This window comes from Myotis daubentonii, chromosome 1 (genome assembly GCF_963259705.1).
Source record: "Myotis daubentonii chromosome 1, mMyoDau2.1, whole genome shotgun sequence".
NCBI classification, from domain to species: Eukaryota; Metazoa; Chordata; class Mammalia; order Chiroptera; family Vespertilionidae; genus Myotis; species Myotis daubentonii.
The window spans coordinates 113,570,577-113,583,920 of record NC_081840.1 but is presented as its reverse complement, the minus strand read 5'-3'; the positions used below and the strand labels follow the sequence as shown (position 1 = coordinate 113,583,920).

At 41.4% G+C, this 13,344-nt stretch overlaps 1 protein-coding gene across 5 annotated transcripts in view; it reads left to right on the top strand.

The window, feature by feature from the left end:
• LRRC49 (leucine rich repeat containing 49) overlaps positions 1-13,344 on the top strand; it is a 221,804-nt gene that overhangs the window by 10,586 nt on the left and 197,874 nt on the right. For 4 of the 5 annotated variants that reach the window (XR_009447769.1, XM_059658507.1, XM_059658535.1 and 1 more), the window contains 3 exons: positions 5,827-5,964; positions 6,214-6,316; positions 11,273-11,476. Coding sequence is in view for 4 of the 5 variants with exons in the window: in XM_059658507.1 (XP_059514490.1) it covers positions 5,827-5,964; positions 6,214-6,316; positions 11,273-11,476 (445 nt within the window). In the remaining variant the exon portion in view is untranslated. The remainder of the gene's footprint in view (positions 1-5,826; positions 5,965-6,213; positions 6,317-11,272; positions 11,477-13,344) is intronic. The other variant, XM_059658518.1, reaches the window with a different exon arrangement.

Here is a 13,344-nt window from a genome sequence, read left to right as displayed (position 1 = left end):
CTTGCTAATGAGGAAATAATATGGAGGCACTGAATTTTGTGAACATGAGAGATAAAGTCTCATATATAAATAATGACCCGTAAATTCAAATTAATTATTTAGGGAAAAATAAACCTATTTGTTTTTTATTAAAAGATTTTATTCAAAGTCATTCTCTGTGACAGGCTACTCATTGGTACCTAGTTGTTTCTAAATGTGCCTCCTCCATAGCTTCAGGCAGTTTCATGTAAAAAGTCCACATAGTATATAGCTGTCTTCTTGACTTTTGCTCACAAGTCTACCTTCAAAGGCATAAAACTTTGGAAAAATTATAATTAGCACTTCATCAGAAAATGTTTGGGGGTGTCTGTTTAATAAACTGCATCCTGATATCTAATCATTATAATTGGGTTTACCCCATTTTTTATTTTTCAAAATTAATTGAACTTATCTATATATAGTTGACCCTTGAAAAACACTACTTGAAACTGTGTGGTTCACTTATGCATGGATTTTTTTCACTAAAATATGCAGTTGGCACATTGTATTTCTGGGTTGGAAATGCAAATTCAACCAACCATGGATGGAAGAGTATTTCCACCCATGGTTAGGAATCCGGCTATACTGTGGGTCAACTGTATGCATTATTCTGTGCCATCCTATCTAATAAAAGAGAAACAATGGTAATTGGCGTACGACCGCTACCCTTCCCATTGGCTAATCAGCGAGATATGCAAATTAACTGCCAGCCAAGATGGCGGCTGGCAGCCAGGCAGCTTGAAACTAATATGAGGCTTGCTTGCTTCAGTGACGGAGGACTGCAACGTTCCCCGCCTGCCTTGCTGGCCTCTGAGCTTGCAGTTTAAGAAACATTGTAACAAATATAGAAGCTAAACAAAACCCCAGAAACCTGCTTTCAGCAAGCTCGGGATCTAAGAGCTGGAGTTATACATTGTTTCGATTATAGAACCTAAACAAACCAGATACCTTCTTTCAGTAGCAGAGGCCTCAAAGCTGGAGCCAGAGCTAAAGCTGGCCCAGAATAAAAAAAGAAAAAAGAAAAAAAGGAGCAGTTGGGAGCTTCAGTTGGCCTGAAAACAGCCCTCAGCCCTTCACCCAGACTGGCCAGGCACCCCAGTGGGGACCCCCACCCTGAAGGGTGTGTGACAAGCTGCAAACAGCCATCATCCCCTCACCCAGGCTGGCCAGGCACCCCAGTGGGGACCCCTACCCTGATTCAGGACACCCTTCAGGGCAAACCAGCCAGCCCCACCCATGCACCAGGCCTCTATCTTATATAGTAAAAGGGTAATATGCCTCCCAGCACCGGGATCAGCAGAGCCGAGAGGCCTCCCGGCACCGGGATCAGCGTGACAGGGGGCAGTGCCCAAACCCCCTGATCGCCCTGCAGCTCTGTGTGTGACAGGGGGCGGTGCCACAACCTCCCTATCCACCCTGCTCTGTTCATGACAGGGGAAGGCACCCCTACCCCCTGATCAGCCCTGCTCTGTGCCTGATAGGGGGGCGCTCCCCAACCCCCTGATCAGCCCTGCTCTGTGTGACAGGGCCCCAACCCCCCCCTCCCCCCACGGGCCCTGCTCTGTGTGTGTCGGGGTAGAGCCATAACCTCCCCATTGGCCCTGCCCTGAGTGTGACAGTGGCGGCGCCCCAACCCCCTGATCGGCCCTGCTCTGTGGGTGATAGAGGGTGGCGCCCCAACCCCCTGATGGGCCCTGCTCTGTGCGTGACAGGGGGGAGCTCCCCCACCCCCTGATGGGCCCTGCTCTGTGCATGACAGGGGGGAGCTTCCCAACCCCCTGATGGGCCCTGCTCTGTGCGTGACAGAAGGTGGCGCCGCAACCTCCCCATCGACCCTGCCTTGAGTGTGACAGGGGGCGGTGCCCCAACCCCCCAATCGGCCCTACCCTGAGCGTGACTGAAGGTGGCATCACAACCTCCCAATCCGCCCTGCTCTGTGCATGACAGGGGGCGGTGCCCCAATTCTCCAATCGGCCCTGCTTGGAACCTGACCAGGGGCTGCACCTAGGGATTAGGCCTGCCCTCTGCCACCTGGGAGCAGGCCTAAGCCAGCAGGGCGTTATCTCCTGAGGGGTCCCAGACTGGGAGAGGGCACAGGCCGGGCTGAGGGACCCTCCCTCCCCCCGAGTGCACAAATTTTTGTGCACCGGGCCTCTAGTCCTATATAATGAAAGGCTAATATGCAAATCAACCAAATAGTGGAATGACTGGTCGCTATGACATGCACTGACCACCAGGGGACAGACACTCAACGTAGGAGCTGCCCCCTGGTGGTCAGTGCACTTCCACAGGGGGAGCGCTGCTCAGCCAGAAGCTAGGCTCAAGGCAGTGGCAGTGGCGGGAGACTCTCCTGCCTCCGCGGCAGTGCTAAGGACCCCTGGGGGAATATCTGCCTTTTGGCTTCGGCCCGCTGGGAGCCTGCCTAAGCCAGCAGGTGGACATCCCCTGTGGGTCCTGGAGGGCACAGGCCGGGCTGAGGGACCCCCCCACCACAGTGCACGAATGTCATGAACCGGTCCTCTAGTTTTATATAAGGGACTTGAACATCTATGAATTTTGCTACCTGCAGGGTTGGGGCCCTGGAACCAATCCCCCACAAACACCAAGGGATGATTAAAGATCTTGAAGAGTCAAAAATTATAGTCAAATTTTTTACAGCATGGGGGTCAGTTCCCATTACCCTCATATTGCTCAGCATACTGGCAAATGAACTAATTGTACTCTCAGTCCTAAGCAATGAAACTATATGTTTTAGTTAGACTAGTTAGTCTAAAACTTGGTATGTGATTTCTTTTAGGCTTTTTTAGAATATTGTTTAAAATTAACCCTGATATCCTTGAGATTTTGTAAGGGTCAGATAGTCCAGGAACTACTATACAGTAAAATCTCAGTTAAATAGACCTAAGTGATCAAATCCCTTAATTAAGAATTCTAAAATGTGAATATAGAGAGGAAGAAGCAATGCTTAACTTTTATTTTATATTTGTTAATTTTCCCCGAGGATATTTTTTCCATATATTTTCTAGAGAGAGTGGAAGAGGGAAGGAGTGAGAGAGGGAGAGGGAGAGGGAGAGGGAGAGGGAGAGGGAGAGGGAGAAGGAGAGAGAGAGAGAGAGAGAGAGAGAGAGAGAGAGAGAGAGAGAGAGAGAGAGAGAGAAACATCAGTGTGAGGGAGTCATATTGATTGGTTGCCTCCCACATGCTAGGGATCGAATCTGCAGCCCTTGACTGGAATAGTACCCGAAAACCTTCCGTGCACGGACCAATGCTCTAACCACTGAATAAAACCAGCCACATATATGACCATGAATTATATCAGTCAGCCTCCGACCCATCTATTCATCCATCTTTCTTTCCATCCATCCACTCATCCATCTCTTCATCCATCTATCCATCCATCCGTCCATCCATCCATCCATCCATCCATCCATCCATCCATCCATCCATCCATGTATTTAGGGTCAAGTGCAGTGACAATTCTTACCAAATGTTGGACATTATTCCTCTAAACAGCTGTGAGATTCTAATTATTAAAAAATTCTTTCAGCAGTTTTACCCTGATTTTCTTTTTAACTGAAATACTATATACAAAATAGATTTCCTATTAACTCTTATTAAATTGGAAAATCAATTAATTTACTTATTTCCTATTGAATTTAGATTTTTCCAAGAATATAAAAAATATGAAATGAGGCCTGTCTCTCAAGAAGCTTAGACATTTAATTGGGAAGAGAAAGGCTGCATATCTGGTAAATTAAATAGTGGTATATGAAATAAACAACAACAGGAAATATTTCCATTAAAATTTCGCTATATAGTAATGCAGTGTATATGTAGGATGAAACATTCCATGTATATATGTGGGATTGTGATACACATATATTTGTATATATGTGGGTGTTTATATATCCACATAAATAAGTGAATGTTTCAACACAGATCACTCTGGTCTCCAATCATTTAGAGCAGAGGTCCTCAAACTTTTTAAACAGGGGGCCAGTTCACTGTCCCTCAGACATTCCACACATGCGCACTGCGGGCCCCAGATGAGTGGGCTGCTAAGCAGGACAGGCAGCGGCGGCAAAAACACCCGGCGGGCCGGATAAATGTTTTCGGGCCGTAGTTTGAGAACCCCTGATTTAGAGGATCTTGTTTGTGCATTTTGAGGCTTTTCTATCCAATCATTCTCATCTCTTGCTAATTATTGTAAGCCATATATTACACTGATTGTGATAGTAAGTTCATGGGGATAAAGATTATGACAGGAGCTGGAAAGGGTGAAGATAAAATTCCTTTACTCATTGAGTGTAAATAAAATTTACTGTTTTACTGCCTATACATCCCAAGTCTTATAAAATTTAAATCTGCCTCTTAAACTGAGGATTAGCTTGAAGTCTTGGCAAAAGAATTTAAAAAACCTAACTGCTGTTGATAAGAGAAATCAAGGTTGTCTATTGTTTGGAGTTTTTGTTTGTTTGTTTTTTTATGACTTGTTAATCCTTTACAGTTAATCCTTAGATTAGTTTTTGTTTGTTTTTATTTCCAAATCAGTTTAATTGAATGATGGTTGCTTGGTATCCTGTTAGCAGCTGGTCATGTCACAAAACCAGGTCATTGGTGAACATGGTGTCAATTTAGAATGCTTGTCATATTTCATGATATTTAGAAAAGTGGGTGTGAGCACAAAATATTGTTCAGGAAGCTAGGTGTGTGATATTTTGGTTTATAACTTTCATACCTGGAGAAGCTATCAAATACCATTGCTTTCTAGCTCTTTAATGTGATTTCAAGTTGTCATCATATTGTCTGATGATGGTCTCCCAAAGAGTATGTTAACTTTCTATATTTAGTTTTATTTTTTCGTTATTGGTCAGTTTAAGCAGCAGAATTCTGTGGTAATTTTAAGTTCTATTTTACCGCTTATTGCTTCCTTCAACAGCAAGTGCCACTTTCAGGAAATTTGCTTTTCATAGAAGAAAATACAATAGAATTCCTCTGGTGTTCAAACTGTCTCCTTCAACCCATACTCAAATCTTACCTCATTTCTGGAACTTTCCAGCATCTCTTCTTGAACATTCTACATGCTTCTAGATCAGGGGTGGGCAAACTTTTTGACTCGAGGGCCACAATGGGTTCTTAAACTGGACCGGAGGGCCGGAACAAAAGCATGGATGGAGTGTTTGTGTGAACTAATATAAATTTAAAGTCAACATCATTACATAAAAGGGTACGGTCTCTTTTTTTTTTTAGTTTTATTTATTTCAAACGGGCCGGATCCGGCCAGCGGGCCGTAGTTTGCCCACGGTTGTTCTAGATCTTTAGATTATATCTTAAAATCCACCTTCCGTCAAACCCATCTGTAACTATCTTGTTTAAGTGAAAAATAATGAGACACATTTATGTTGAAGATACCGTTAGGTTTTATTTTTTTATTATGCATTTTGTGCATGTTCTTCTAAATAGTTTACTAATTTCATATGGGTTTGCCCACTAGATTGAAAACTACCTAATGGGAGGGACAACATCTAACCAACAGCTTAAAAATGTCATGGGGTTGTCATCATTAGAAGTGTATAAAATTTGTTGACATCCACTTTGATTCTACTATATTCTCTATAATAGTAGCCGAGCATACAAAAAAGTGATGATGTGAGGTTTACATTTGCTATCCAAAGTACTTTCTCTGTATGCCCTGTAGTAAAGTCATATACGATGTAGCTTTGTGATAAACTTTTTGATATTTTGAAGGAGATGGAAGAGTAATAAGACCTTCACCTCGTAATAAATCATCATGCATCTCATCCACAGCAAACGTGACAGAACTAAATGGGCTGGACATGAAAACTACCATGAACTCCTTATCAGCATTTGGAGATTCTTCCATTCAGATACCTTCCAAGTTCAGAATCCGGCAGGGCTGTCATAGTGCTGGCCCAAATGTATCTGGTAATGAGGGACTATCATCTCAGTTATAAGAGAGTTAAGATTTAGTATTAGGTGTCAGCATTAAAAGGGATAAAGATAGGTTTGAGGAAGAAAGAAACAAACTCAAATTTAGTAATTAACTTCAAACATGGAGAGCTATGGAAACTATACTTTCTAGAAAAGATATTTTTAGGTGCCAAAGTTCTCCAAATTTAAGCTTTTAAAGGTTTTTCTTAATCAAGTAATTTGTATATATATCATTTTCAATAGGTGATCATATTAATTTGGTGAGCTCATCAGTGTCATCATTTCACATTCTCCAGCGTTCTTCTGAAGAGAAAATTCTTTACTCAGACAGACTGACCCTAGAAAGGTGAGGACAATTTATTATTTTTTTGACTAGATAATACATAGACATGGTACAAGATTTGAATGGTATTAAAGTCTCTGTCCCTCGTCTCATTCTCCAACTATCCAGTTCTTCCACGTGAGAATAACCACTGTTATCAATTGTTTATTTATCCTTTGAGGGGTATGAGGAGGAATTTTATACCTATATAATGTAAAATAAGAGAGTACTAAGTAATTCTGTAATATGACCGATGAAAATGGATTTTAGGATAGCAAAAGCTTTGCAATATAGTTGTCATGCAGGCTACTGGGCCCTGTTCAGTTGAATCCCCTGTTACCTCACTGGCCTCACCTCCTCCCAATCTCTCCTTTGCTCACTCGGCCTCCTTGAATACACCAAGCATGCTTACATTTTTAGCACTTTTGCACTTACTGTTCTCATTTCCTTTCCTCCTTTAGGTTTTTGCTCAAATGTCATCATCTCAGGGATGGCCTTCCCTGGCCACCCTCCCCAAAATAGTAACCCCATTCACCCTGACAGTCCCCAGCCCCTTCTCTGCTTCATTTTTTTTTTTTTTTTAGGTATTATCACTCTCTAATGTATTAAATATTCTACTCATCAAGTTTATTATTTTTCTCCTTCTACTAAAATATAAACTCTACAAACACTAGGAGTTTTTTGTTGTTGTTGTTCAGTTCTGTATTCCCAGCACCTAGAATAGAACCAGGGATAAAATAGGCTCTCAATAAAATTTTTTGAATGAATGAATATACTTAGGACTTGATCTTCATCATTAAATCCAGGAAAGTACCTGCAATAGAATAGTGGATGTAGGATCAACCCTACCTTAGTGCTATAATCAGAAAAAAAATCATCTCTGCTGTGCATGCCTTTATCTCAGTACTGCGTATATAATAGCAAATTGTTAAGCGAACTTCTTAGCTTAGTAGTGCTCCCTGACAGCAAATGTCACAGATCATTTGTATTTGTATTTGTATTTGGGAGGAGGTTCTCTGGAGAATGTGACATGTTGTTTTGTAGGCAAAGTAACACTTGAAGGCAGTTACTCTTATTACATCTTTGCAGAATTATTGGTTTTTGAAATTGTAATGCTAATACTTAAAACTTCCACAATATATTTTTTGTTTTTCTTTTTAATCCTCATCCTAGGATATGTTTTTATTGATTTTTTAGCGAGAGAGAGGAAAGGAGAGGAAGAGAAAAACATCGATGTGAGAGGGAAACATCAATTGGTTGCCAACAGGGAATTGAATCTGCAACCTGGGTATGTACCCTGACCAGGAATCGAACGTGACCTTTTGGTGCAAAGAACAATGCCTGACGAACTGAGCCACGCTGGCCAGGCCACTTTCACAGTATTCTAATGTTTTGTTGGATTTTGTGATAATTTTATCTCACTCTTTAAAAGTCCATCCAAGAATAATACCTCAGCCCTTTAGTGTCATGTTACTCGAGACTAACAGGAGCCAGTATTTATAAGATTGTGATACAAGTTGGGCACTGGTGTTGTAGCTTGGGTGACTCGGGCAGTTGTGAAGATTGTCTTTGGCACATGACACAGACTTTGATCAGGTGAAGACTTGTTTAACCAGAAAGTCAGGACCAAGGGAATTGACTCAGCTTTAAAGGCTGGTTATGATGGCAGAATCACAAAGATGTCAGAGGCTTAGGCACAGTTTTATTAGTACCAGGATGTGCAGTCACGAAAGGTAGGCTGGCAGTAAGACAGTCAGGGATCATTGTTTGAGAACCAGTAGGTAAGCTCCGTGATTTTCAAAGGGAGATCTGCCATGCTGTGCTTGTTTCTTAGCTTGTTTCTACTCTTAGGGGTCAAGAATAGAATTCAGGCCCTGGCCGAGTGGCTCGATTAGTTGGGGCATCCTCCAGTACACCAAAAGGTTGCAGGTTTGATTCCGGTCAGGACACATACCTAAGCTGCAAGTTTGATCCCAGGTCAGTACATGTCTGAGAGACAGCCAAACAATGTTTCTCTCTCACATTGATCCTCCCTCCCTCCCTCGCTCCCTCTCTCCCTCCCATTGATGTCTCTCTCTGTCTCTCCCCCTTCCTCTCTCTTTAAGAATCATTAAAAACAAGTCCTCAGATGAGGATGAATTTTTTTTTTTAAAGAGTAGAATCCAGCCCTGAGAAGAAATGCTTGGAAGAGCTAGGCTCTGTCTGTTCTGGAAGTTAGTATATAGGCCTGGAGTACCAGGAAGGCAGCTTACCAGCACCTAGTGGCAATTAGAGGCAAAAACATAATTCAGTAGACAACTCAGGGATTTTGTAGGCCTAACAAACTCTCCTTGAGAGCGCTGGGTAATAACCCAGTATGTGTATGTTCGCTTGTTTTGCTGGATGACAGGGTCTTAATGGGGTTAAGGGTTGTGCATATGAGCCTTGGAGTTGGGACTTAGTCACTGGATTTGGAATATAAGAAAGTGACTTTATTTCAAGTTGCTATGGCTTATATAAGAGGTGGGTCAGAGGGTTGTGTGTGTTTTTCTAGCTTAGTGATACTGACTCAAGAATTGGATGAACTAGACTCTGGGGTATCAGTAATTTTAACTATGAGAAACAGAGGAAGATAGTTTTTTGCTAAACTGATGCACAAAGATAAATTTTAAATGAGAATTCTTACAATTTATAGGACAAAAGTACCAAATGAGGTAGTGTAAGTAAGTGCATGAAATGAATTCTAAATACTAAGCACACATTAAAAGAATTAAACTATTATGTAATATTGTTTTTCTTCTATTTTAAACCAATTTCTTCAGGGTCTGTATTTTTTTAATCCTCATCTGAGGATTATTGATTTTAGAGAGAGGGGAAAAGAAAGAGAGAGAGAGAGAGAGAGAGAGAGAGAGAGAGAGAGAGAAAGAGAGAGAGAGACCTGTTGCCTCTTGTATGTACTCTTGTATGTGCCCCAATCAGGGATTGAACCCACAACCTGGGCATGTGCCCTGACACAGAATGGAACCCACCCCTCTTCAGTGTACGAGATGACTATGATGCTCCAATCACCTGAGCCATGCCAACCAGGGCTTCAGGGTTGGTCTGTATTTTTAAACATCGTATCATTGTTAACCATTAATATTGTTATTACCTGGTGCTAATCATTTTTTTCTCTTTATGGAGAGGATTCTGATCAGTCACACAGTTTCACTTATGCTTGTAGCACTCTGATTTGCTTTAAAGGTTTCATTAACTTGATTCTTACTGAAAGGAAATATTTCTTTTGTTTAAATTTATCTTTTTTGTTGAAAGTATTATAGATGTCCTCTTTATTTCCCCCATTGGCCCCCCTCCACCTGTAAGGAAATATTTCTAATTAATCTCCCTATTAGAGTTGTTCACACAATAAAACTACATTTTTCTTGAAGACTCTATTGAGCATCTCAGATCATTTCTATCTGGCCATTTTATTATTCTAATAGAATTCTTAAAGGGCCCTGCATGTATTAACTTCACCTATAACTTTTTGCATAATGGAGGTTTACTGTTTTAAATATAGCTAAAGAAATACATTGTTAAGGTTTCATCCTACCCAATAGCATTCTGCAAAGTTCAAAGTTAGTGTTGAACATGTAAACAAATAATTAAAATCTAAATGTCTGCAGAAGTGTTCAATAAAGGATGAAATTATTTCTATCAAAGTGAACTGTAGATGACTGAATTTCTTGCTCTACCTAAAATATCATTCAGCTCAAGAGTCTACAATTCTATGAGAGATCCTTTTTTATGTTTTTTGTTTGTTTGTTTTTTTCTGGTGACTTAGCTACCTGGGCAGTCTTTTATATCAGTTGATTGATGGCAAGGGCATTTCTCTGGTTATATGACACTAGAGGCCTGGTGCACGAAATTTGTGGATGGGAGGGGAGGGGGGTTGTGTCCCTCAGCCCAGCCTGCACCCTCTCCAATCTGGGACCCCTCGAGGGATGTCTGACTGCCCATTTGGGCCCGTTTAGGCCTAAACGGGCAGTCGGACATTCCTCTCACAATCCAGGACTGTTGGCTCCCAACCGCTTGACTGCCTGCCTGCCTGATTGCCCCTAACCGCTTCTGCCTGCCAGCCCGATCACCCCCTAACCACTCCCCTGCTGGCCCGATTGCCCCTAACTGCCCTCCCCTGCCGGCCTGGTCACCCCCAACTGCCCTCCCCTGCCAGCCTGGTCGCCACTAACTGCCCTCCCCTGCAGGCCTGGTCCCCCCTACTGCCCTCCCCTGCTGGCCTGGTCCCCCCCAGCTGCCCTCGTCTGCTGGCCTGGTCCCCCCCAACTGCCCTCCCCTGCAGGCCTGGTTGCCCCTAACTGCCCTCCCCTGCTGGCTCGATCACCCATAACTGCCCTCTCCTGCCAGCCATCTTGTGTCCACATGGGGGCGGCCATATTGTGTGATGGCGTGATGGTCACTTTGCATATTACCTTTGAAACATCTTTGAAACATCTAAACCTCTGTTACATAAGGCAGTTACATTGAGTGTTTTCTGATGTTAAGTCAATTTTATGTGAAATAATTTATATTGGAGTTTTTTTCAATATAATGAGAGCTTAGGCTTCATTTTAATAATTATCCTTGTTAAAGTATATTGGCTTTTATATGAATGACTAGAGGCCTGATGGCACGAAATTCGGGCAAGAGTAGGCTTTCCTTCCCCCAGCTGCTGGCACTGGCTTCCCTCTGGCACCCAGGCCCGGGCTTCCCTCGCAGCCCTGGCTTCATCCAGAAGGTTGTCTGGAAGGATGTCCAGAAGGTTGTCTGGTCTAATTAGCATGTTACCCTTTTATTATTATAGATTTATAATTAGATCTAGGATGCTTAGTTCATGGAGGCAAAAAGTGGCTCTACTTATCTTTTTCTCTTCATAACATGGGAGCCCCAAAATACTAATAATATTTGTAAGAGGGGGCAAACTGCCAAATCAGAATCTTATTAACTTTTTAAAATGTCTTTTAGGCAAAAGCTGACTGTATGTCCTGTTATCGATGGGGAAGAACACCTTCGTTTATTGAACTTTCAACACAATTTTATAACTCGAATCCAAAATATTTCTAATCTGCGGAGGCTAATATTCTTGGATTTATATGATAATCATATAGAAGAAATTAGTGGGCTTTCTACTCTCAGATGCCTCCGTGTTCTTCTGTTGGGGAAAAACAGGTAACTTTTATAGAGCAGTTTTTGTCTATTATACTTAGAATTAATGTTGAGTTATAGGTGTTTAGATGGCAACTCAGAATTGAAAAATAGTTAAGAACCTAATGGACCAAATTTTTGAAAGATTATTTGAATGAATTAAGATTCAGTCATAATTTGTCTTATGAGATTTAGTCTGATAATTAGTTAAAACAAATAACATTTATATAGTGTGTATTTTGTTATTTCCATTGCTTTCCAGTGTCAAAGCTTTATATGTAAGTAAATAGCAGATTTGGCCTTTGTGTTTTCTTTGACTATGTTTTAAGCATGTTGTATTCACTTTAGACATAAGTATTTCACTAGTGATTCTCCTTAGTGCTTGACTGAAGGTAGACATTTCTTACTTTGTGATTGTCAAATTACTGATTGATTTTTGTTCAGGTGGTGTTTTCAGTATATATTCAAGATTACATCCTATATGAATGTCCCCAGTTCCTTTTATAAGGTTCTATTATGTGTACAGCTACACAATTCCTGCCTAATTTCCTTGAGATTTGTTCATGACCTTTCTCTTCATTCTGCTTCACTGGGTAGTTTTGCAATGCCTAGAAAGAAGAGCTGTTTTGGCAAAAATCTAAAAATGATCTTTATATTATCAAATAATAAAGTTTAGATGTGGTATTATACCCAAGCTTGGTTCCCCTCCATCTACCTTTCCTCCTCCCCCCAGCATGGATCTTGCATTACCTGTTTATTCTCATTAGCGAGCAGTAATATAAGATACTTTTTCCAAGATCATGTCCTAATCTATTCTCTGTGGTTTCTTGAAAGTTCCCATTGGTGTAGTCTATCACCTACTATTGGTTCAAGTGTTAAACTAAGCAATATAGTACCACAAAGGAATTTGGGGGAATTATAGGATTATAGAGTATTAGGACTTGAAGTGACCAGAGAGATTAGCTCTCTTATTTTGCAGATGGAGAAATGGAGGTGAAAGGTGACTTCTGCAAGGTTAGATATGTACAAACTAAATACAGTAGGAGTATGCCCCCGGAGCCGTTCACTGAGTAAAGTGAGGCGTAAACTTTTCATACATCAAGGCATTTCCTTCTAGGTGCTCACTGTTATCTCTCCCAGAGATTTCATCACTCGCTTCTGATTCTTGGAGTTACTTTACTGATTTGTTTCTCTAGCTTCCATTTATTCTGCAGTACCATTGCCTTTCTGCCCTCCATGTCACTGTTTTCATGACATTGTAAATCTCCTTTTCTAGTTTTAAACTTAGTGTCTAGAGCTGCTCCTGTTTCCTAGTGTTTTAAATTATCTCTCAATCTACTTTCTTTTCCTGTGCCTCAAAGACACGAGTGTATTGGGCCTTTTTAATCTTTTTAAAGGTCTCTTTGCTCCTCCAACTCTCTGGGGCCTACTGCCCTTCTCTATATCTTACCATTGTTCAGTAAAAGCAATCTAATGCAGTTTCTTTTTCCTGCCTTCTAGTCCTTCATCCTTTTGTTTGTTTGCTTGCTTTGGGTCATATTTTACTTTAGTTTTCCCATAAAGAAAATAGCTCTTATTCAAGTTCTTGAATAAAAAACAAAATAAGTCAGAAGACAACTTTCCATATTCTCCCAACTGGTAGATTTCTGAAGTGTCACTACAATGCAAATCTTGATCCCTTAAACATCTATCTAATGCTCTTCAGTCAGCTGACTTCATCAAGGCAAGGGGCCTTTGAGTCTTGAAGATGCAAATCTATCCTGAAGCAGTACTTTAGTAACCATTAGGCAAACCTGGCGGAGGACTGCTGAAGAGAGAAGCTCATCTGCCACCCTGTGCCTTCATGTTTGTCTTGGTGGACTTGTTGCCCTCTGCTGCTCAAGTCCAGAAAC